The 26,436-nt window shown below is 36.6% G+C and overlaps 1 protein-coding gene across 1 annotated transcript in view; it reads left to right on the top strand.

Annotated features, from left to right (window-relative positions):
• The window catches only part of LOC145686454 (uncharacterized), a 77,195-nt gene extending 68,274 nt beyond the window's left edge, over positions 1–8,921 (top strand). The window contains exon 3 of the mRNA XM_081759766.1: positions 1,430–8,921. Coding sequence (XP_081615892.1) covers positions 1,430–7,999 — 6,570 coding nt within the window. The 3' untranslated portion in view covers positions 8,000–8,921. The remainder of the gene's footprint in view (positions 1–1,429) is intronic.
• The last annotated feature ends 17,515 nt before the right edge of the window (positions 8,922–26,436 follow it).

The raw sequence follows: 26,436 nt of genomic DNA, 5'->3' as shown, positions 1-26,436 counted from the left end.
TTACAGAAAGTTAGGTTCAAATTGTCAACTAACAAGTTTTTAGATCTGTAAACTATCCTAGCCACAAGCATAGAAGGAATTATGGGATTACGTTTTCAGTTCATCTTTCTGTCTATCGACAAAGTAGAAGTACTAAAAGATAGATTTTTTTTTGTATGAGAACTATGTAGCTTTAAATGTTGCCTTACATCATAGATTTAATTTCTGTTGGTATCCTTCTATTAGAAACCGAAGTGGTAGATTCAGCAACTGCTTCTCTCAACATTGGATATCTATGCCTTGTGCATCTTGTAACACATAGCGAAGTTTTTATTTTTATGGATTGGACCTTTCGTGGATAGAGTATATAGACGCTCGTATTCCTGTTTTGAATATCAAAACATGCTAACATGAGTAGAAGTAAAGAGCTTTTAACAAAATCACTTTTCTAAACAATACTGGCGAGGTTCGGTGGAAAAGTTTCCATTATTATATGAAATTAGTATATAAAATAATTCTCTGCATACTTACTGCTCAAGTTGGGGCATTTCTATTATCGCTTTTCACCGTCTTGATGCATGTGATAGAAGTACTCGGTCTGGATCACAAACAATATCTACAGTTTAATAATCCTGGTCGTTCGAAAAACAAAAGGGTTTTTATATTTTGTAGGTGTCAAAGAGTCAAAGGGAAAGCCAACATTTTTGTAAACGGTGGCCATTTGATCGTAAATTTGATTCCTTGTTCTGCTCAGCAAGTGCAAAAACTTTATTACGCAATACGCTTCTGCTTTGTTCCTAGTTTCATTGTTTCATTCACTGTAGTCCCAGATTCCTGACAATTTTCCTCCACACATCACACTGTGCATGGCATTTACCCGCGGAAAACATATGCTCAGAATTATATGCAGTACTACCGTCCATTTGCTTTTAAGAAAATAAGAAATTTAATGCCTTGCCATTTTAGGAGTATTACAGAAATTGAAACTGAAAGTTCCTGGTATGTAGGATATTATTTAGTGGCAAAACATATACTTGAGTAAATCTATTATTTTTCGTGAGGGAAAGCTTTGTTTCGTAATAAACTATTAATAATACGTAGGTAAAGTCGATCAGTTTCTTTAATGTGTGATAACATGTCTCAAATAAATCAAGTCAAGTAATCTCTAGTTTACAATAACGAAACTGATACTTAGTTATTTGGAACTTAGTACGAAAGCCTTGTCATTCTCTATGATTATGACGATGGAACTAATTACATTTATTCTGTACGTTGGCTCAGTCAATCTCTTAATTTTTGCAATCTCATTTTTTGAAACCTTGCATTAATGAAATCATTGAAATTCAGCATTTCAGGTCTAAAATATATATACTTTTGTAAATGTGTGGCGTTTAGCAACGGCGTTTTAATGAATTTACTAAATTTATTTTTTCTTTTGTTTCTTTCAAAGGCCAAAGTCCACGATAACATTGACTTTGGAGCACGGGTTCAAACTGCTGTTCCAGAAACGATCGATAAGGAAAGCAACGTGACAGATCACAGAAGTAAAGAAGATAAGCAAAGACACGAAGAACGACATGACAAAGAACCGAAACCAAAAGAGTTGGAGCCAATTATAGGTCCACCTTATACCTTCGTCATAAGAACTGGAAAAGAGTTGCAATTTAAAGATGACAAAAATCCGGACAAGCCTCACAGTAACAACACCAGAAAGATTCCCACAGCAGAGGATCGCTTGGATGCAGACTCGGAAGATGGGGAAGTCATATATCGGTCGCCCAGCACGGTGATGTCCATTTCTAAATCTTATCCCGACGAAGATTCCTCTGGACACGGTTCTTCACAGGATACAAAAATTACAATTAGAACAGCTGTATATGATGATGGATTAGAGGCACAGCATACTCCTATGGTTGTAATGACTATAGTCCCTATTTCGCCTGTGTATGCCATGGAAGATGATGACAAAGAAAACTCTACGGCACACACAGAAGAAACTCAGCAAAATCCCATTATTGTAGACCATAGGAGCTCCAGAAGCCGAAATTCTCACCAACCACCAGGAGGCGGGGATTATAAATTGCATTATACTGAGAAACCTCCCTCTAGCAGATTAACGAAGAGAACAAATATACATAAAAAATACCATCACGCTTATGTGGCTCCACGTCAAAGAAATTCATACCAAATTAATTCACCGGACAGTTCTGATCACATTGTCCGTGACAATCATGGAAATATATACCACAAAGCTTCCTCTAAACAGAAGTTTGTTTCAACATACAAACATAATCCATTATCTTCACACCAACTTCCAATAAACACTAAACAGTCGTTTACTCATCCACTTGGTGGGAGAAATCAGAATCTTAAATTCAGGTTAACCACTTCTGTCTCTCAAAATGGGCTTGCGTATTCTAAAGAAGTTCCTGCGCCAAACAGGTATTTTGCATCTCAACAACCTACAACACATCACCTGATTTCTACGACACACAATCCTGCTGGTTATCGACAAGCTCTTGTAACTTCACACCCAACTGTTATACCTACAAGTACTACAGTTCAAGAGCAGAATCCTACTATAACTCCATTTAGCCAAACTGATTCTTCATTACCAGTACAAAATGGCCACTCTCAACCGACTGCCACCACAGATACAATACAACAGTCACAATCTACACAAAACTTAGAACAAAGTGTACCCTTAAGTCAACCACCTATAGTGTTCCAAACTCCAACAGCCGTTCAACAAATAGTGTCGCCTTCACCAATGGTCACAACCACAATTCATCAACCCTCTGTTATTCACCATCAGTTACCAATTACACATCAAACTACTCTGACTCATCAATATCCAATAAATCCATTTATGACGCAGATACTTCATGCAACGCCTGTTTTAACTAATCAGCACGGTCAATCAGGACACGGAGCATATTTGGTGAAAACACCTGTTTTCCAATCTAGCTCATCTCAACATATTCCTGTTAGCATTCCAGGTTTGACCAACGCTGCTTTGTGGAGAAATCAATTATTGGGAACACAGATTCCTACTGGTTCAGTCCCTGTAAATAAGGCATTTGCAATCAATAATAATTCCCATGGAGGAGGCACAAGTTTACAACAAACTTTGGCAGAAAGCATACAAAACATTAAGAACCAGGAAAATGCATTATACGTGAACAATTCTCCTACAGTAACTCAACAACATGTTCCTATATTCCAACTTGTTCCATCGGAAACAGTAACAAATAGTTTTGAAAACGCAGGAGAAAGCCACGCACGAGCAGCTTTAGCTGTTACACAGTCAGTTATATCTAAGAGGTTAATAGACAGTGAGGGTAGTTCTGAAGAAGCACCTGCAGATTCTCAACAAGATGCCTCAGAAACGCAAAATGAAATTATACAGTTAAGTCAAATAGAGAAGAATAATTCAACAGAGGCACCAGAAAATAATTCTAGTTCGAATTTAATTGAAAATTTGAAGGAAAACGAAATAACAACCGAAATCCCTACAGAAGATAGTACTGCAACAGAAGGATACGATCAAGTTACTGAAGACGAAACTTTGTTGACCACTACAGAAGTTCCAGCTATAAATGAAAACTCTGAAGTTAATATGGCTTTGTTCCATGCTACAAACAATTCGAGTCAAGTAAGTAATGGATCAATATCGGCGATTAATTATGAAAATAACTTTTTAGCCCACGATCCGTTTCTACAATTTTCTCCGTTACATTCATCTCTCCCAGTTACTATTCCATTATCTGATCCTGCAATATTAAACAACCAACATAATTTCGGATCGCAACGTCCATCGTCAAATCTACCGGAAGCTCTTCCAGCTACGCAGCAACTTCCTATTTCTCTCCAGCTGGCTTCTGACCAACAATTGCCATTCACTGGGAACCATCTTCCTTCATATCCTTCAGGAAATGTTCAGATATCTCAAAATCCTCATACGAAACAATTTTGGTTAACACAGCATATTCCAATTTCCAATACATTCCCCATCATTCAAGATGTTACAAACCCTCCTAAGCATAGGTTAAATCATCAACCTCATCCTAGAGTTATTGTTCCGGCTTACCTAAGAAATACTCGTGGGTTTCGCTCGGTTCCCAGATACGGGAACCATCCTATGCATAATTTAGGACATATGTCATTTGCAGCTTCTGATCCTGTCCCATCAGTTATCATGTTGCCAGAACACGAAGATCATGTAGCAGCAGAATCAAACACTATGCTAAATTATGATGAGGATGAATTAGATGATGATGAAGAAGAAGACAACGTTTCCATGGATCATGATTACCAACATGCTATGAGATTACCACGAAATGACAATTTGAATATGTATGAACCAGAATATGAATCAGAGGAGGAAGAATATCCTTCAGATACAGCTTTCGAGGAAACTCGTATTGATAATGAAGGCGAAGATGGAGATAATGTGAATTCAGAAACAAAATTGGAGAAGGTTGAAACAGAAATTGTAAATACCACTGTTGCAACTACAGCTGAAAATACAACTGCAGCTACAAACTCTCCTGAAAATACAAGTACAACTGGAACTCCCAAGTGGTACGAAGTAACTGAGAAACCCCTGAATAAACCTCCAGCAACTCATGCACCATTCACAAAATTTTCTGTATTTCATAAAAGATCGTCCAGTCCAATCCGAAATTACCGAGCAGCTTCTCACAGAATGGGTAAAACATTAACATTTAATCTTAAAAATTTAGAAACCAAAGACGAAAACAAACCAAGCTATTACACAAGGCATTTACTATCAACTGATGTTCCTGAATACAAATTTGACAATTCTATATTTCAAAATATCGATGATAATGAGCCAGACAATGTCATTCTAGAGAAGTCTACAATGAACGATTTCAGTAAAATTATGTCGGATTCAACAAATGATGCTGAAGAAACGTCAGTGAAGAAACCTGAGTTAGATAAACCGTCTTTAGTTTTAGTTGTTCAGGATAATGGAAAATTTCAGGTGAAAAATGACACTATAAGTAGCAACAGTTCTTTGAAAAATAGTGACGAAATAACTACTCAATCGTCCATTGAATCTCACACAGTAGCAAGTTCAGACAGCAATGGAGAGTCTGTGACAGATATCCCAAATATCGAAGAAATTAGAGATTCCACAGACAAGACTAACAATTTCTTTGATTTCGCAGACACCACTGAATCTAGCACTTCTACTGAAGATTTAGAACTTAGAGATAACACTGAGAAACCAACGAAAGTAACACAAGTAAATAGAAGTAAAAGTGGACAGAAAGAAGATGTGAACTTCTTCGAAAGAATATTTGAAGATGATGAAGATGATCCTTCTACTTTGAAAGATATAACCAAAACATCTTCCGCAGTGTCCGACAGCAATGTGGACAAAAAGCCTGCAACAAATGGTGAGAGACAGGTCATGAGCTTCAAGCTGCGAAATTTTCCTGTTCCTACAACATACTCTCCTCCATTGTCTTTAATATCGTCGAGGTATCGAATAGGAAACAGAGGACCTCAAACACGTGGTAACAGATATGGTAAAGTTCCTAAATTTATCCATGGACCACGTGGCTCATATCGTTTCAAAACAATCAGACAAAACCGTCCCGTCTTTGTAACCACTTCAACGTCGAAACCAACGCATGAAGCAAAAGGTGATATAAACGAGAAATCTATAACAAACAAACCACGTAGAGTTCGAGTTCTTTCAAGTAAATTGTCACTTTCTGGGGACGCTGTGCAACCCCAATCTACTGTAGAACCTAAATTGTCTAATTCGTTCACTAATATGAATGAGACTGCAAATAAAAATAAATCAAGTGATGATTTGGTAGCACAAGAATCCAACTATTCTCCTCTGTTAGAGGTTTTATCTGATTATTTATTCTCAAATGGTACTTCAAAAAGAAACACAATAAATGGAGACTCGGATAAAGCTGAAGAAAAGGGCAGTATAAAAACAAATGGTTTCGAAATAAACAGAAATGTTACTGCCAAACCTCAAGTTGTACAATTTAAACCTGTCAACACCAGAAGCCCAAAGAAATTAGATGGCAAATCTTTATTTAATGACGTCATTGCTGAAGAAAGTGCTCCGAAGGAATATGAGAGCAAACCTTATGAAACAACTGAAATAAAACCACCAACATTCGTAGAAAGCAACAACTTCAGACAGCCATTAGCTCTGCCTGTGTATGCAGATACTACAAGCCGAACACAAAGTCTGGATGATGAGCCTGTAAAGAAACATAACGAAAATAACGATCCTTGGAAACCTATTGTACATAATGAAAGAGAAGGTAGGGAAGAGTCTTCTTTCTCTAAGGCGTTTCTAAATGTTTTGGAAAAATTTGTACAACCTGAGGAAACTAGTATTTCTAGTACCGACACATGGGATCAATCTTTCAGTAGAAGTTCGTATATACCAATCGATCGTATGGATGAGAATGTTAAAGAAAGCAACCTTGAAGTAAATGCAGATTCATCTAAAGTAACGGCAACTGATGACAATCAACAGGCAAATCGCAGGAGTTCAGAAACTGAAGCAGAAGATAAGTCTGATTCAAATGTTCCAGTGGCAGAGAAATTAGTTGACTCACAATCTACTACAACCAATAATACTCAAAACGCCACAACGTTTAATGGTCATGGTGCGACCATTGTGTTTCCGTCATCTCCATTATTGTCAACATCTGGTTGGATTCCATCTAAGCCTTTGATAAGAAATTTCCAACCTGCTTTGGTTTACAAGTTACCAAATATTCAACAAAGCAAATATGTAAGCATTCCTCAAACTGGGATAGCTTACACAAATGTTTCGACACAAATGGGAGACGAGCAGGTTGTTCAATATGTAACGCAACAAACTGAATCCTTTTATGCAACAACGTCAAATCCTATTAAAGTGAACACAGCAAAGAGTGTAACTGATGGTAAAGTGACAACTTATAGTCCACCAGCAAACTCTATTAATCCAAATAAAGCAATAAATTCACAGAAAGTAGAATTAAGTACCTCTGATCCACAGCGAACCCAGGAGACTTATCAATATAGTTCAACCGCTTCTCCAAGTTTAAGTCCAAGTCCAGCAATTAGTTACCAGAATGTTGTACATCACAACGCTGATCAAACGGATTCTGGTTCGTCCCATCAACCAGTTGTACAACCTCTAGTACCTACTAATCTTAAGTATATTCCATACCGAGGGAAAGCAATCTCAGGAATTCCAAACAAGGTATTTACAAGGCCAATTCCTCACCACTCTCCAGAAGGATCTTCTACATTCTATCGTCCTGTAATTGTTCGATTTCCTTACCAATTTAGCTTTACTCCACAAAAGGCACATTTACCTCTCCAATTTCAACAGCCATTTGGGCGTCCTCAAGTACCCTATGGAGGCGGGTCTCCACTAACATTCTCAAGGTTTCCTTCATTCAATTCCCTACAATTAGGAAATCGGTTTCAACGCCCTCTTCTAGGAGGAGCTCATAGTTCGTATGCTTTCTTTAATAACAATGGACTTTATGGATCTACTGGATTGCTAGGAAACAGTCTACGAGGAACTCGATACAAAGGCCTAAGTCCATACTCTCTTCTTCCACCACAACTACAACCACCGCCATCACCAATAATGCAGCTTGTTAACAAAGAAAATGTAGGACCTCACACGTTCCCACCAAATCCAGAAGACGCCTTGGAAGATCCGACAACTCCAAGACCTCCTCCATTGTTTGAACGTACAACAACGCCTGCGTCTTTGTTCTATCACTTCCCATTCATTGCAAGAGAAGGTTTTGATTATGGTGCTGCTTCGAAAACATCGAAAAAAGTGCTATTACCAGTAAATTCATTTAAACAAACTGTTCCTGATATTTATAGAAAAAAAGACCACGTTGTTCCAGAACCTCATGCACCTTCAATGTTTGGATTGTTTAAAAATGCTTTGAGACCTAAATCCTTGTGGGACTTGCTATACTCATTTTATCCATCGCATCGGTAGCTTTGGTAAAGCTAGAGATATAGATAGTAAAAATAATATATTTAAATTTAAATTGTTTTAAGTAAATTTTAAAAGTGATTTGAAAAGTGAAGCTTCAAAATCCGACCGGGTTTCTACGTTGCATAGTTTTTGGGCTGACGAACAGTACAACAATGGCGATGGGTCAGCAATTGCCGTATTTTCAGTCAAAAATAAATGCAAGTGTAAACAAAAATAACATTTGTTTTTTTAAAAGGTTTTAAGTGTTGAAATAAAAGAGTATAAGTTAAATACACAAATTCTTAAAATTTTACAAATAGTGGACAGGTAAATACCTTTGTTTAATTTATTAAAGATTTAAACTTTCTGGTATTAAAAGCAAAAACTCCTATTGCAGCAAATTAATGTCAATATTGTACTCTGAGCAGAAGGCTTAGTTATAGACTGTGCAAACTTCTGTACTTGGATATTTTTGCAGTGTTCTTTTGTTTACACGAACATGCATCTGGACTGTGATGGCACTTTCCATAGAAGTAGGGTAAGTGAAAATGTTCTTAACTTCTTGAAGTGTTTGGGTGACACATTTTCACGAGTATTTGGTGAGATTCTAGTTGTAAATATGTACTATAAGTTATAATATTTCCAATGTAGTAATAGAAGAATGTTCGTGTGCGTTTGTGTTCGTGTATAGAATGCTAGAGCGTTTGTTTAATTATTTGTGTGCCTTTGTGACTTCATGTGCTTTTATATGTGCGTATTTCAGGTACCAATGAAATTTATTTTTATTCTAATAATATTATTGTTTGCATTGTGTGATGTTATTTTTGTATAAATGAGAGAATATATATTTTGTTAATATGTTTGAGAATGTATTTGTTATTTGTTGTTGCCGCTCAAGTTTGTCTGTGATGAGCAAATGTTGTTGCAATAAATTATGTTTATTTTTGCAAATTGTATTTATTTTAGTATCCTTGGTGCACTCTTTGATAAAATATTTCTTATACATATATAATTACGTTATTCACATGGTAGAGCAGAGATAGCTCATAGGAATTCTTGTTTGCGAATTTGAGTTAATCTCGTATATGTATTCCAAAACACTACTCACGGAAAATGTGGTGTGTAACTTCTATAGCACTAAGTTTGATACACTTCAGCGAAAGGATATTATCTAAATAGCGTCACAAAGAGTAAGTTCTGAAACTTTACGAACTTATATTATAGCTTTTGTTTGTGCTTTTGTTTTGCTACATATTGAATTTCATTCCCGATTGAAACATATGAGGTTATTGTGAAACTTTTGATTCATATTTGACACAACTGTAGTGATAATGGGAAGAGTAGTTAAATCACAAACAAATGAACAATTAAATTTTTATTTAGCCATTTCGCCACATTGTACTTTTTTTTACCTTGCAATTTCATTCCCAGTCGAAATTGGGCGGACCTCAGAAGGTAACGCCCACTCTGGGGCCAGTGAAAACGGAGTTGTTAGATGCTATGGTTTATAGAGGGCATTCAGGGAGGTATGAGAAGTGTAGCTTAAGTTTCATAATTATATTTATAGATTCGGAGGAAGAAGTGCATGGGCGTGGATGAAAAGCAAATGTGGTGGGGACAGGTTATGGGTTACAGATATGCGGATGGCAATGATATATTCGACGACGAGGGTTATAGGTAGCAGTGGCCTGTTCAAGTTCATGGAGAGCGAGTAAATGGCCAACAGGTGCGTAGGCATGCCGTGGTCGGACAGGAGTCTGATCTAGCAGTTCACCAAGGATTGAATGTACTTCCGCTATACGGCGCTGAATATAGCGAGTGATGATGCGATAAAGAGGCGGTATGTGGCGATAGACCTCTCGAGTGGGAGTATGTGGCGGTAAGGAGTAAGCAATACGCAGAGCATGACGTTCCAGGACTTGTAATTTATCGTAGAAGTGCTGTGGAGCTGACAACCAGGCAACATGAGCATGTGTAAGGGCAGGGCAGACAAAACCTTTATATGTATTGAGAATGAGCCTGGTGTTGAGACCCCAGTTGGTGCCGCAGAGGCTTCGCAACAAATTTATACGACGTCTAATGTTAGCTTTAAAAGGGAAAGATGGGTGGTCTAGGTGAGATGCTTGTCAAAAATTACGCCTAGATATTTCACACAGTTAGACAAGGTCAACGGGCAGCCTAGAAGCGTAAGACTTACGAGGAAGGTCATTAAAACCGTGAGAGTTGAATTTTGACGAAAATTAGTGACAAGATTCAGTTCAACTTGCTAAGCAACGTAGTAATAGTCACTCGATGCACAAATGCTTCGTTGAGCTGTTACATCGACGCCATCTTGAAAGCCAGTAGGCAATGTCCAAGAATACCCTTTTGGCACAAAAATGAAAGGAAGCTTTTGATAGATCTGACTTCACCATTGCAAACCAGGATAGGTCATCTATATGTGACAGTACTTCCAGTGCATGATCACCATTTTGAAAGGCGCCATATTGAATCACGGTCAAATATGATAAATGGCAAGAGAGTCATGTGGGGTTTCGAATAGCACTGGAATTTACTCCTGAATCCATTTCCGTAACCAAAGTTTACACATCTCTTTTCACTTTAGAGTTAAGAGTTCTCTTACCTATAAAACTGTGCGAGTTAAATTTGTGTTATGAAACGCGGTCGTACGAGCAGTTGCAGGGTTTCAACTAATTTGTTTGAATTTGTTTGTATTTGTTGACGACAGCTTCTGTTACACGTACATATTTCGTCCGGCTTGGAAATGACATCTCATATTCGCTCGTAGGAGGCTCACTGTCACTAATTGATGGACTAGTTATCTGTTCCAAATCCATTTCGTTTATCGAATCTTCATGTTCACTCTGTGTCAGTGTCTACATCTAATGTGTCACTAACTGTTAGAGAAACGTCACACGCATATTTGCTTGCTATCATTGCAAGCAGTGTACTTACAAATGTCTTATCTTCTACTCCATTCTCACTCACGACAGTATCTTTTTCCACCACTGTTTGATTTAAAATGTTGACTACGTTTATCGGATTAATTGTTCGCATTTTATGTACGGAACGAAAGTCCAACAAATATGTTCGTACCGAACATCACACGCGTGCGCGCACCAAAATTACTGTACTACTACAGTTTGTCATTCGAAGACAGACAGCATATACCTCACTGAAGTTTGCGCACAACTGAGACATTAACATCTATTCAAGATACAAAAGTGCTGTATTACAAAAATATTTACACATATAAGCCGACTTTAACGTAAGTGCACATCATGCGTTTGCACAGGGTGGAAAAGACTGGAATAAAGTATTCACAATTACAATATAGGAAAAAATGTATTCTTTAAAATAAATATTTCCTTTTTAACCAATCTTTGTGAATGTTAAAGCCCTTATTATAAGCGAGTTTTTCATCGTTAAAGGTGGAAAGATGCAGCTATTTAATTATTTAATATTGAAGGAAAAGGCCAGAGAGAGAGGCTGTTTTATGGATTGCAACTTGGTATTGAATCTTGTAATAATCTTTATTGCCATCTGCTGTTAGCAGGTGTGTATGCATTCTCTTATCACTAATAGCAGAACAGACACAAGAAAAGTAAATTCTAAGTTTCCAGATGCATTTTCTTCTAAGAATAGGCTGTGAACTGATAATTTAAATTCCCTTCATTGTTCAATGCGTCAGCGATAAATCGATTATATCTAGACAAACTGACAATAAATGCATTCAAGTATCTTAACTTCGTAATATGCACTGTAAAGTATAGGTTGTCAAGTATGAGAATTGGAAAAGAACGCAAAATTGGGAAGAATGAGGGTCTTTGTGTAAGGTTTCAAGATTGGAGAACAAAACTTAACACTATAATGGATCATGTAAAATTGCTTAAATAGGTTTTTGGTTTGTTGTAGTTTAACGTCCCACAAGTATGCCTGCTACGCTAAAGGAGACGTGGACCTACTGATTTTAGTGGAATCCGAACCACTTTGGTTGTTCAACTAATATACACCAGTTTATATCATTTTCTAATATAGGCCTATATGCGAACAATCTCTCTGGTATTCTCTGCTCGTCAGTACTATTAAACATGTGTTTCATCGACCACCAGTCTATTCCATTGCGCTTCGAAATAGGTATAATTTGTAGCATGCTGCTATTCCATTTTTTGCTACAGGTATTTCAATTCAATTAACGATTTCTCTCACTAGGCTCAAGACCTGATTGTCATAGTGGCTATTATACATCAAGTGACTTCTATTGCATTAATTGAAACTCTGCCACTGCTCGTACGACCGCGTTTCATAACACAAATTTAACTCGAACAGTTTTATATGTTCCTTAGGTGAGAGAGCTCTTAACTCTGAAGTGAAATGAGATATGTAAACTTTGGTTACAGAAATGGATTCAGGAGTAACTTCCAGTGCTATTTGATATCCCACATGACTCAACTTGCCATTTATTATTTTTGACCGCCATTTAATACAGCGCCTTTCAAGATAGCGATAATGCACTGGAAGTACCCCCAGATATAAGTGACTTATCATGGTTTACATTGGTGAAGTCAGATCTATCAAACTTTTTTTTTCATTTTTGTGCCAAAAGGGTATTCTTGGACATTGCCTACTAGATATCAAGATGGCGTCGGTGTAGCAGCTCAACGAAGTATTTGTGCATCGGGTGACTATTACTACGTTGCTTAGCAACTCGAACTGAATCTTGTCACTAATTTTCGTCAAAATTCACCTCTCATGGTTTATGGAACTTCCTCGTTAGACGCTCGGGATTTTTTGCACATTGTTCATCATTGCGCAATTTAAGTAACATACTATGGTTAAAAGAACCAGTAAGTGGCAACAAATTCTCCAACTTAAAATCGCCGGCTGGTCTATTTAAACTTTTAGGGACTTTGTGCCAAGAGTTAGTTTAGTATTAACATAACTACATACTAAATTATGTATTGTCAACATATCTCTTGATTAAGCTGTTTTTAAACTGCGACCGAATTCTGGGTTGAAGGTGGAATCAAATGAAATAAATGTTGGAAAGTGCAAAAAAGAGTAGGATTGAAACAGGAATTAATGTAAATCGAGTTTTCATTGATGAGTCAATCGCATAACGAGTATTACTCCATTTTTTACACTTTTCATTTTATCTTTTCTTATTATGGCAGGCAATAGTTGGCACTGAATGGAAGAAATTTCAATTCAGACGTGTGTGTGTGTGTGTGATGGTTCCATTGACAATAATATTATTCGATTGACTGTTTTAAAAATAACACTTCTTGATCAAACGGCTGACGAATGAAAACGTATCTTAACATAAACGAATATTCATTCTTTTAATCTATAGCTACTATATTATAATTACCTACATTTATTGAAACTCACAATAACAAGTACGGCAACTGACGGATATCAAAACAGTGCTTCCCTGACCTTCAGTTAGTAGTAGAAATATACCTGGGTGATATACTAACGACGTATACTTCACAATTAGCATGATTTAGTAAAATTCTTTAGTTATAAAACGAAATATGGTTGAAGTTCAAACCTCCCTACATAAGCAGTTTCTTGTCGAGTTGAGCTGAGCTGAATGTGAGTTTAACGTCCCTTTCAGCAGCGAAACCATATGAGACGGTACCTACCAGAGATGGGCACCCTCACTCATTTTTGCCCTCAAGAGGGCCGCCCTCACCCTCATTTCGGTAGATGAGGGTGAGGGTGTCTGAGGGTGAGTGTGAAAGTCTATTGAGGGTGAGGGTGTCTGAGGGTGAGGGTGAGGGGGTCGACTGAGGGTGAGGGTGTCTGAGGGTGAGGGCGAGGGAGTCGATTGAGGGTGAGGGTGTCTGAGGGTCAGGGTGAGGGAGTCAACTGAGGGTGAGAGTGGCTGAGGGTGAGGGTGACGGTGTCGATTGAGGGTGAGGGTGAGTGAGGGTGAGGGTGAGTGAGGGTGAGGGTGAGGGTGAAGGTGTCGATTGAGGGTGAGGGTGTCTGAGGGTGAGGGTAAGGAAGTCGATTGAGGGTGAGGGTGGCTGAGGGCGAGTATGATGGAATCAACTGAGGGTGAGGGTGGCTGAGGGTGAGGGTGAGAGAGCCAACTGAGGGTGAGGGTGGCTGAGTCTGAGGGTGAGGAAGTCGATTGAGGGTGAGGGTGAATGAGGGTAATGGTGAGGGAATTAATTGAGGGTGAGGGTGAGTGAGGGTTAGCGAAAATGCCCATCACCAGAATGAATTCCTGAAGGATGTTTGCTTGAAAGTTATTTGTTTGGGAAGTGGTTGAAATAGCACTTTCCTGCGAACTTCAAATAGAGTAGCAACCTGGTTGGCACAGAGTCACGTAATTAGGTCACAAAACATCAGCTGGCCCAGTGTACGAATTAATGGGGATGGTGAAAGAGATATTCCGTGTGACAAAAATTTAATTCTCTCCCTGAAGAACATTTTCATTTTTTCCCCTCTTTAGTATTTTTTTCGAGTGTTCATATAGGTAGAAAAGATAGCATATTTTATGTAACCAAACAAAAACATAACATTTATGTCTGACTTAAAACAGGTAATAAACATTTTTGCAGTCGTTAGAATCACACACTTTTTTCTTGGAATAGTTATTTACTCATGCGGAAAACACATTCTTTTTGTCAGAAGCAAACTATAGAGGCTCGAGAGGGGTGGAAAGGTCACGAAAATTCTGTAATTCTTGGAAAAGCATTCCTTGTAAGACGTGTCAATGTCACAAATTCTCATAACATTCGTTGTAACGGATGATCTATAATTTAATAGAATGACGTATTAGCTTCTACATGCCTGCTTAGCAGTATATATATATATATATATATATATATATATATATATATATATATATATATATATATATATATATATATATATATATATATCGTTTTCACCACTGAACTTAAAGTATTTTAAATTTAATTGATAAGTTTGAGATTTGGTTGCCTGCTTAAATGTCATTACACATTATGTTTTGCCACTCCCATATGGAAATATAATTAGTGGTTAGTTCAACTTTAACTAATACAAATTTAAAACCTTCCTCATCGCTAGTCTAGTGGTTAGCGTGTGCGCCAGTGATGCACAGGGTCACGGGTTCAATTCTCGGTGAGCGAACACAAGGACTTAATTTTACCTTTATTCATTTGCATTAGTCGCCCGTCTCCCTTAGAATAAAGGGCATAGCCGTGGAACGTTAAACTAACCATTCTAATTTCGTATTTAAGGAGCTTGGCTTACCAACAGTTCTTGAGGGTAAGGGAGGGTGCATGAGCTTGGCTGATGGTGAGGGAGTCGATTGAGTCTGGAGTCGGGCGAGACAGTCGATGTACTATTTGTAATGTGTTATAATTATCCACTTGAGGAGTGTGTGACATTTGAGGCTGGTTTTGGAAATAGAAATGTTTTTTCCATAGATTTTCATGAGTGGTGTTTGAGGCTGGCATTTGTATTTGTTGCTTTAGTAACAAATTCCATGGCATCTTTTTTTTTTTAAAAAAAAAAAACAGAATAAGGAAACCACTTGAATTTACAAGGTAGGAAATTTATATAAAGTCTTTTTTTCGAAAGCTACTCTGAAACAACGGTGTGTCGTTTCCCACAACTCGATTTTGATGTTGTTTGTCACAATATTTTTATTCAGGATATATCAGTTCCTATTCCAGTAAAGATTAGCACATATCTGACGAAACAGCTAAATGTTGCCGCGAACTTATATTCGTATTGATCCCTTGCAAAAATGTGGCGAGTGTTCTCGCCTTCGGGACGAGATAAGTCTCATACAATCTCGCTACTGAAAAAAATATTTAGCTCCAAATGAACACGAAACATCCTAAATTTCACGATAGCTTCTCTTTTAACGGAGTACTTTATATTAACTCATTTTATATAGTGTACTTTTATATACAAAGTAATGTATAGATGAATCGAAAAGTAGAACCACATTATGCTTATCATTCTCAAATGTATTACACATAACTTCAAGACTCAATGTGGTGTTATGACGTAAATTTCATACTCGCAAACATCTTACTTGAGCTTTCATTAACTTTATTTTTTTATTTTTTATTTTATTATTTTTTTTAGCAAAATAGAGGATACAAAATTGTAAATCAACTGTAGTAAAGCTCCTATAATTGGAGATGATCGTCCCTGTTGGAGTTAGATTGTTAAATAAATAAAACAAAATAAAAATATAATCAACTCGCCCTTTCAAATTTTCTATTCTTATATTCGGATTTAATAAAGAATTGTTTATATTTAACGTATTCTAGCAGGACTATATATTCACAAGCACATAATTAAAAGTAGAGGCTGCTCTTGAGGGAAGTCACACTGTTAAAAGAATTAGTTTTCTTGCCTCAAAGTAAGGGAAAGAAGATAATCTGATATATATATATATATATATATATATAGAAAAGGAAGGCTTGGTGCAATATAGTGTGAAGCCACATATTGTTCCCAGAAGAAAATAAAAATTTCAACTGCACTACCATACTAATTAATGAAGGCAAGATCAGCACTTATGGTATTTATTGGCATCTAGTCTTCTTTTTTTAATTCTTGTCAACAGCAACGGGTCATATGATATCCAAGAATACTATTTTTTTTTTTTTTTTTTTTACAAATTTGGCTTAGGACATAGGTGTCCAAACTTTCGAGGAAGTCACTCGCGCTCAACTGAGCTCGGGCTCAATAATTAAGAGCGAGCCCGAATCCTAATAAAATAAGTCAGAGCAAGCCGAAATGAGTGCGAGCACAACTGCTAACCGAAGTGAGCCCAAGCGAGCCCAATAAAAAATGACAAAGGTAACTGTATGAGGGAGTCGATTGACGGTGAGAGTGGCTGAGGGTGAGGGTGAGGAAGTCGATTGAGGGTCAGGGTGAGGGTGGGTGAGGGTGAGGGTGGGTGAGGGTGAGGGAGTCGATTGCGTCGGAAGTCGGGCGAGAGAGTCGATGTACTATTAGTAATGTGTGATATTTATTCACTTGAAGAGTGTGTGACATTTGAGGCTGGTTTTGGAAATAGAAATGTCTTTTTCATATATTTTCATGAGTGGTGTTTGAGGCTGGCATTTGTATTTGTTGTTTTAGTAACAAATTCCACGGCATCTTTTTTTTCTTTTTACATAAACATCATAGAGTAGGGAAACCGGTTGAGTTTCCAAGGTAGGAAATTTATATACTAACAACTAATGAACCCGTGCGTTCATAGAAATATCTAGCGAAATAGGTATTATTTTAATTGTAGGTTTTATAAATCCCAACAAACAAGAGTAGCACTTAAGTGTGTTGAATGTCGACAGCATCATGGTTTCTCAGCCCATTAACTTGTATGAGGAAACATTCTATTTATTCTTTGAAATAAACGAAAATTTTACTGATTTCTTCTTGAGATCTTTAAATGTATACTACGCAAAATGTTCCACTGTATGATGTAATTTTAATATTTATGAACAGGGACGTACGCAGGAATTTATTTCAGGATGGTTCCAGAGCTTCTCGGGGGAGGGTTCAAACAGAATTTCAGGCTAAATTATATTAAAAATTGTAATATTGCCCCTATAATAAGACTAAATTTACAAAAAAGTCCGGATTTCGGGGGGTCCGGACCCCCAGGACCCCCTGCGTATGTCCCTGTTTATCATTAAAAATTAAAGCAACATAACATTATATATAAGAATACTTTTAAAGCAAGGGACACCAAAATAGGCCAGAAGGAGAAGTTAGTAAAATCAAAAAATTTAAATCACGAACATTAAAAAAGAATACTTTCTCTAATAAAACAATGGGCTAGAATAAAAAAGAAAGGGGATACGGCTGTTTCGGTGTAGGATGTTTTGGTGTAGGACGTTTTGGTGTAGGGCGTTTCGGTGTACGGGTGTCTCGGAGTAAGGACGTTTAGGTGTGAGGCTGGTTCGGTGTAAAAGGTCCAATGTTTATACCGAAACGTCCACTCTTCAAAATGAAAATTATTCGTTAGGGAGAAATAAATTCATGAAATAGACAATATAATTTAATAAATAAAATAAAAATTAAATGCTGTTATAATTGGAAGGGTTACTGCGAGAAGGTTGCAGACCGATTTGAAACCCCTTTCTGTATTTATTTTAATGGGATGCTTGATTAAAGTAAGTCTCTACCTCCCACTATTCGAGGTGCTTATTTATAGTGAGTCCCCTCGCCTCACTCTATGTCAGAACTTCATACTCAAATGTTATAATTATGAATTGATTGAGAAAATGTTTTACAGTAATGATATTCCGTAAAAAAGTGTGTGATGCATAAACATTGTTTACACCACACACACCTTATTACGGCAATAACTGAGCACGAATCGCAAAGTGCTGCACAATCTTTGAAATAAAATTTTCAAACACAGGTGGATTTTCTTCCAAATAACCGCTTTTATATCATGCATACCCAATAAGATTAAAATCTAGGAGAAGAAAACTGATTATGAATCAGTGATAGGATTTTCACATTCGCGACAAATGCATTTGGTCTGGCTTCTAAATAATTTGGCTATAGATTTACTTTAATCAAGCGTCCTGTTAAAATAAGTACAGAAAGGGGTTTCAAACCAGTCTGCACCTTCTCGCAGTAGCCCCTGCCAATATAATTGTTCTTGGCTAACTGCAGAGCATTTCAAACCAGAGGATTATTTGTAATTGTAGTAATCATATTGGATCCGCCAATTTGAATCTTGTAATTATATCGTCTGGTTCTGAATCATCTGTCCTAAAACCCACTTGGCAATAAGCTGGCCGTATCATTTAATCTTCTAATTTAATGATTATTTTCTGTTTGTGCTTGGAGGTCACCACTAACATTCAAAGGGTGGTTCCTACCCTTAAACCCGCACCATTGCCGAAATAAAAAAATTACGTGTCGATTTTATTATTATTATTATTATTATTATTATTATTATTATTATTATTATTATTATTATTGATATTCTACAAGTATGCAAAGTTAATTCAAATCATTAAATTACACTTCTGTAAGTCTCCTTGTTAGTGCTGTTCAAATGGAACAAATAATTGACGGACATAAAGTCAGAATAAAGAAAAAATACGCCGATGTTACGAAGAGACTGAGCAACGTTTGTGAAAATTACAAATCTGATGTAATTTCATTCTTAAAAGGAATTGCGTACAATTTTAGATTCTGAGTTGAGTGATTCTATGTATATTTATTTTTTTTTTAACAAAATTCCTTTGGGGTATTATTCAGTTTGTATATATTATTACTATATCTCAGGAACTTTGTGCAATATATTTATTTATATTCAGAAATTACGCTGAATATTTTGCAGTAAATTTGATTTTTGAATTAGATTTGATTATTTTTCTATAAAACTCGCCTATGGACACCTCTGAATCGAAATTATTGTTACGAATGGATTGGTGTTGTATTATCATACTGTCTCAATAACAATGAGACTTAATAACAATGTTAATCAGTTTAAACTATTGCAGAGTAGCTACACTGTGACACTTAATGACTGTTCATTACAACCATATGATTAATAGAATCAAATATTAGGCTATACACCGAAACGTCCTTTTCAGCTAAGCGTCCTTACATCGAAACGCCCGAACACCGTAACGTCCGTACACCGAAACATCCGTACACTGAAACATCCTACACCGAAACGTCCTACACCGAAACATCCTAGACCCAAAAGAAACATCCTAGAACACACACACACACACACACCCTTTCTTTTATTAAAGTTTTTTTTCGAAAGCTACTCTGAACCAACGCTGTGTCGTTTGCCACAACTCGAGTTAGGTGTTGTTTACCACAATACTTTTATTGAGGATATATCAGTTCCTTTTCCAGTAAAGACTACCACATACCTGAAGAAACAGCTAAGTGTTCCCAGGCACATATATTTCGTATTGATTTCATGCGAATGAGTGGTGAGTGTTCTCGCCTTCAGGACGAGAGAAGTCCCATACAATCTCGCTGCTGAAAAAAATGTTTAGCTCCAAATGAACACAAAACATCCTAAGTTACACGATAGCTTCGTAAATTGAAAATTGCATTTCTCTTTTAACGGAGTCCTTTATATTAACTCATTTTATATAGTGTACTATTTTTCCGTTATATTATGCTACTTAAGAACCGGTTTTTATATACTTAAAGAAATGTTTAGATGAATCGAAAACTAGAATCACATTATGCTTATCATTCTCAAATGTATTACGCATAACTTCTAGACTCAATGTGGTGTTATGACGTAAATTTCATAGTCACAAACCTCTTACTTGAGCTTTCATTCACTTTAATTGTTGTTGTTTTAGCAAAATACAGGTTATAATCAACTCGCCCTTTTAAATTTTATATTATTAAATTTGGATTTAATAAAGAAATGTTTATATTGAATGTGTTCTAGCAGGACAATATGTTCCCAAGCACAAAATTAAAAGTAGAGGCTGCTCTTGAGGGAAGTCACACTGTTAAAAAAAATTAGTTTTCTTGCTTCAAAGTAAGGAAAAGAAGGTAATCTGATCCAGTTAGAAAGTGCGGGGCACGATTGGGAACACTATTGCGGAGTCCCAGATTCCCGGTGCAATAGCCTATAGTGCGAAGCCACTTATTGTTCCCAGAAAAAAAAGAAAAATTTCAACTCCACTACCATAACAATTAATAAAATAGAGCTCCTCCGTGGCTAAGCGGTTAGCGTACGGGCCTTTGTCGTGGGAGACTCGGGTTTGATTCCCGGCGGGAGCTCATGTGGTTCGGATTCCACGTTAATCAGTAGGTCCACGTCTCATATAGCCTTGCTGCTGAAAGGGACGCTAAACCAAAATCAACTTAACAATTAATAAAGGGGAGAACAGCAGTTATGATATTTATTGGCACCAAAAAAAGTGAGAGAGAGAGAGAGAAATATTCAAAGGTGCACACAAACTTGATGCAAAATTTTAATCTTGATATTTTGAAAACTAAGGGTTATTTTCAAAATATCAAGGTGATATTTTTATTTACCTCACCCCTCCGCCCCCACTTGGCACCGGCAAGTTTACCATCCGGTTCCGAAACGCATCTGGGGTGCTCTTTGGTCCATGGTTGACTTGACCAATAAAAAAACGTGTTCAATACGTGTTATATGAGCTTAATAAGCGTTTAAACACAGCACTATTCCATAGTACCGATTCGTACCATAAATTCCCAAAGGGTTAAACACTACTAAGCAAATACCTGTATTTTCGAAGTGACGGCTGTATCGAAATGATTAAAGATTGGTGTGACATGCTCATACGCTACAAGTCTTTCCTGACTTTTGTTTTCTACCTCTTCCTGTTAACAAATTTTCTTCAATTTTCTTTTTTATCTGAAAGAATATGAAATAACGAAGAAATATGTTTACTTTTACCCCGTCCCCCCTTTTTTTTCTTCAGTAGGTTGAGGAAAAACTACTACTAGTACTAGCTATTGACTATTTATCGAAATTAATCGCTCCTTTCTTTGATGTCAACTGCGGCTACAAATGAACAGTATTAATCCGAGGTTCGCTGTTGTATTCGGTGGTATTCGGAACGACGGTGAATGCTTCAAACTAGACCAGCGTTTCCCAACCGGTGTGCCGCGGCACACTGGTGTGCCGTGAATGGGCCGCTGGTGTGCCGCGAGGAATCGAAACAATTATTAATTTTATAGCAATCAAATTGCAAAAGGTAGGGAAAAATGCGTATTTGTATTTCACATTACTATGAACCTCTACTGTGAATCTACAATTTTAAGTTTCATACCGGGTTACTGTTCTGTACATTTCTAATGTTGAAAAAAAATGGTTACCATTGTTATGACCATTATTGCTTCTTTATTGTTGCAGACTATTTCCTAACTTAAAAAATTAAAATATCATTCAATCCTTTCGACAAAGTACCTACATTTGTGTTTTAAAAGTAAATGATATTTGTTTGTTCGTTCGTTATTTAGTGATTTCCCTTCTTAGTAAAAGGTTGGATACAGTTTTTAAAAAGAAAGCGTATTTTTAAAAACTTGAGTCTAATATTTCATTGCAATTGTTTTCTATTTTTAAATTAGAATGAAAAATAAGCATATTGATTTACCACGGGGAAAAAACAGTGTTCGAGCTTTCTTCTCTGTGAGAAGGAGATCAATAATCACAGAAAAAATACCACTGTGTTTAATATTTACAAATAATATCTATAAGTGTGCCGCGAGAATCCAAGTAATACCCGTAGTGTGCCGCAAGTTGAAAAAGGTTGGGAAACGCTGAACTAGACCAACGATAGGTCAGATGTTTTGTTATTTTTGTTAAGGCCAACGATTTCTTGGCGCAAATACATTCATTTAATTTCCTCTTAACTCTTAAAGTAAAGACCACATTTTTTTCGGAACCTCCTTCCGCGTTAAGAAAGGAACTTTTTCTATTCCATATTGCCTTGCTCAAATTGTATCCAATCGACAGACTTTGAATTGAATTTGGAATTTGGAAGGTAGGAACAACGCATGTGACATCTTGAGGAAAAATCACTGCATGTTCAGAGCGCTGCTTTCCATTATAGAAGAGATTCTAAGAAAATTTGATTCCCACACCCCGAAAACGCAAATATTTTAAAAGAATTTAGACATCATTCGCGGTAACAGCCTGACGACCAGCTGTTTAGTGAGATATTTTTGTTTTGAAAATTTCGTGAAAAGCAGTTGTTGTTTGTTCCAATGAAGTGAGTATACTATTGATCGAATGTAGCGTATACCGGCGTACTTCCTAAATTTTAGGTAGCTATGCGATAGTTTCCAAAAATTAGAGGTGGGTATACGCCGTATACCCGCGTATATCCTCCATTACATCCTTGAAACTAATACGCTCATTTATCCTCAAAGTTGAGTTTTTAATAAATCCTACGACCTACTACAACGAATCTTTCTTGACACACACCGAGTTTTCCGTACACCGAAGTTTTCCTGCTCCCATATATATCTATATCTATATCTATCTATCTATCTATCTATCTATCTATATATATATATATATATATATATATATATATATATATATATATATATATATATATATATATATATATATATATAAGGAAGGCTTGGTGCAATATAGTGCGAAGCCACATATTGTTCCCAGAAAAAAAGGAAAAATTTTAACTACACTACCACACTAATTAATGAAGGCAAGAACAGCGCTTATGGTATTTATTGGCATCTTGTCTCCTTTTTTTAAAACTTGTCAACAGCAACGGGTCATATGATATCCAAAAATCCTAAAAAATAGTAAAATCTGTTTTTCTTTTTTTACTTTACTTGAATGAGAATGATATTTACCCTTACTAATTGTTTAGTAAGTACATGTAGATAACTGTGAGTGTAAGGGAGTCGATTGATGGTGAAGGTGGCTGAGGGTGACCAGAGTGACTGAGGGTGAGGGTGGTTGAGGGTGAGTGTGAGGGAGTTGATTGAGGGTAAGGGTGAATGAGGGTTAGCAAAAATGCCCATCCCTGGTATGGACCATGATCCTGCGATAAATAGTCTCGACGAAATAGTTGCTTGACTGAAAGTCTAAAATTTACCTAAAAAAGCGTAAGTCTCAAACGGTTTAATAAAAAATATGTATTATGCAGTACTTCGACAAAGCTGCTGCAATTGAGTATTTTAATATATTTAATGACAATAATGTATTTTGAACTATGTACAATACAAAATAATGTATACCCATATTGTGGAGTGTGTACTCTCTATCATTTTATTGTAAATTAATAATATTAAAAAAAACACTAGTGCCTTTGATTGGCATGCTATTTTCTATGACATGCTGAGATTTGCCACTACGATAGATTTTTCAGAGGGTTTAGAGGTTCAGACCCTCTGTAGCAACGGCGCTGATTATTATTAGGTTATTACAAACATAACTTTTATCATTGTTATAACATAGTTTGTTGTAACACAATTGATTATTTACTGTGAGTTTATGTCCGGTTAGCTTTTGTCCGCTTCTGCATCAATATAGGTGAGCTTATGTCCACGATCCGCCACTACACGCAAGAACCACGTCAGGATGGAAAACTTGCTAACTTAATTTCAAATCAGTGATGCCAGTTTTGTAACAGCTAATTTCCCGTCCGAAGCCGTGAAATTTACCGATTAGACGCAATATTTCCCGCCAACTAAAAGAGAGACAATTTACAACATCTAGTGATAAATAATTTTGAAAAATGTCACTTTAGATGGCCTATAACGTACAGTTGAACTTATTCTCGTAATATAAAAGCCAGTATCTATTATATAAAAGAGAACGTACAAATCCTTTGTTCCCTCACCACGCTAATACGGCTGAACCAATTTCTTTTATTTTTGGGGGGTTATTAGGATTTGGACCCTAGATGGTTTTTATCCTATCACTTTAATTTTTAATTACCAGTGTCTTGAGATAATTGACCATTCAAGTGTCCATAACGTACAAATCCTTTGTTAGTTCATCATAGGTAAAAATAAACGTATTTATATGCAACCCGCATGACCGTGTCACTCGGCGGGTTAACATAAATGACAGGCGATATGGTTTTTATCATATCACTTGAAAGCGAAAAAGTAAAAATTATCTAAGTAACAAAGTTTATTGCGTTCCGGGGTGACCGCAGCGAAGCGGGGTGAACGCTGCTAGTTTACAATATGAGAAATGTATGATATCACAAAGCTGTTGGCTCAATATTAAAAAAAATTTTAAAAACAATGTGAACTTTTTTTCAACGAACAGCATGCTTTTTTCTATACTTTGGAAGGGAATGTTATGTTCGGCAAAGAAACACAATACGATTTTCTGGTCTTAACAAGATTTTTGTGTTGCTGCACATTACTTGTTCCTTGCAAAAAAAAAAAAAAAAAAAAAAAAAACCTGTAGTAATAGACAAAGTATTTTGCTATTGCATTACATTAACTAGATGCTTGAAGTTTTTTGTGTGATACTGAAGTTCACTTTTACTACAAAAGAACTCTACGTTACAACAGCTCATACCTAGTATTGGTATCGATTCCCGACGCGGACTGTAAACCCTATTAAATTGTGGATCCGAAAGTCACTCCTTGTTAGATCTCCTAGTTTCATCTCGTTTCTTACTCTCGCTCATCTTTAAAAAAATAATAATAACAAAATAAATAAAAATAAAAAAAAATTACCGCGAAACAAATGCTGCATTTTTCTGTTTCACTCTAGTTCGAAACAAGATTAAATTAGACACTTCTGTGACACGAAGGAGCTATTTCGAAAAGAGGGTTATGCTTCTATGGAAAACAACTTCATAAAGATGTAGGCCTACAACAAATGATAGCAGTGTGAAGTATTGTTCTCTGTCTTGTTTATGGGGTCGCGATGGCTCACTGGTAGAAAAATGAAATGAAATCTTTGAGTTTTACGTCGCACGGTTATGCCGGTTATGCTAAAGGAAACGGTGATGATGAGAGATGAGTGAAATGGTGGAATGAAGAAAGTGGGAGGAAACGTAAGAACCCTGAGAAAACCCACGAACACGGTGTTTGTCCATCACAAAGTCGACATGGCGCGAGCTGGGATCGAATCAGGGACCCCAAGCACCGGAAGTGAACGCTCTACCACTGAGCTACCGCGCCACCCCCACATATCATGGCAAATAAAGTGCTGACTTCGCTTCTTAATATTTTGTATGGCCGGAAATTATCTTTTATCGTATTCATTGGAGGCAAACGTTCTTACAGATTTAGACTGGACTGCAACTGAACACATGTGGTTTATTGTTGAACAGCCCTGCAACTCTGCAAGTAAACAAGTTACCAAAAAACGGAATCTGTAATCAGAGGTCCCTACAGAGGTTCAGACTTTTTTGTACTGAATAGTATTAAGCTCTTTCCTTTTTTATAGTAGGCAATAAAAATAGGAGAAGAACAATATTACTTTTCTGAAGCAATGTGTCATTTATTTGAGCAAAGCTATTGTAGACAAAATTTGCAGACACTCCTCAAATAACAGGAAGAATCCCACAGCTATTTACAATTCTCTGCTTTCACGAAATATTTACATGTGTGACACTTTGCGTGCTGAAATTATTATTATTAATAATAATAATAATTTATTATTATTATTATTATTATTATTATTATTATTATTATTATTATTATTATTATTATTATTATTATTATTATTAAATAAATAGTTACGTATTTTAGATATCATATTTGAGATAAGAGATAATATTTTGGTGACAAAATTACCGGTGAGGAAGTTACCGTGACGAACTTTCCGGTGACAAAATTACCGCCGCCCGTCGGACATAAGCTGACCGGTAGTCTTATATTACAGGGGCGGACAAAAGCTCACCGATAGTAAACATAAGCTCCCTTCAGGGACTTTGAATAAAATTCACCGAATATTGAAATTTAGGCGTTAGCTACTACCTAAGCGGAAAATGGAGCTACTATCT

This window comes from Thermobia domestica, chromosome 5 (genome assembly GCF_964235325.1).
Source record: "Thermobia domestica chromosome 5, izTheDome1.hap1.1, whole genome shotgun sequence".
Lineage (NCBI taxonomy): Eukaryota > Metazoa > Arthropoda > Insecta > Zygentoma > Lepismatidae > Thermobia > Thermobia domestica.
Note: the sequence above shows the minus strand (reverse complement) of the source record. Positions and strands in the feature narration are given on the sequence as shown.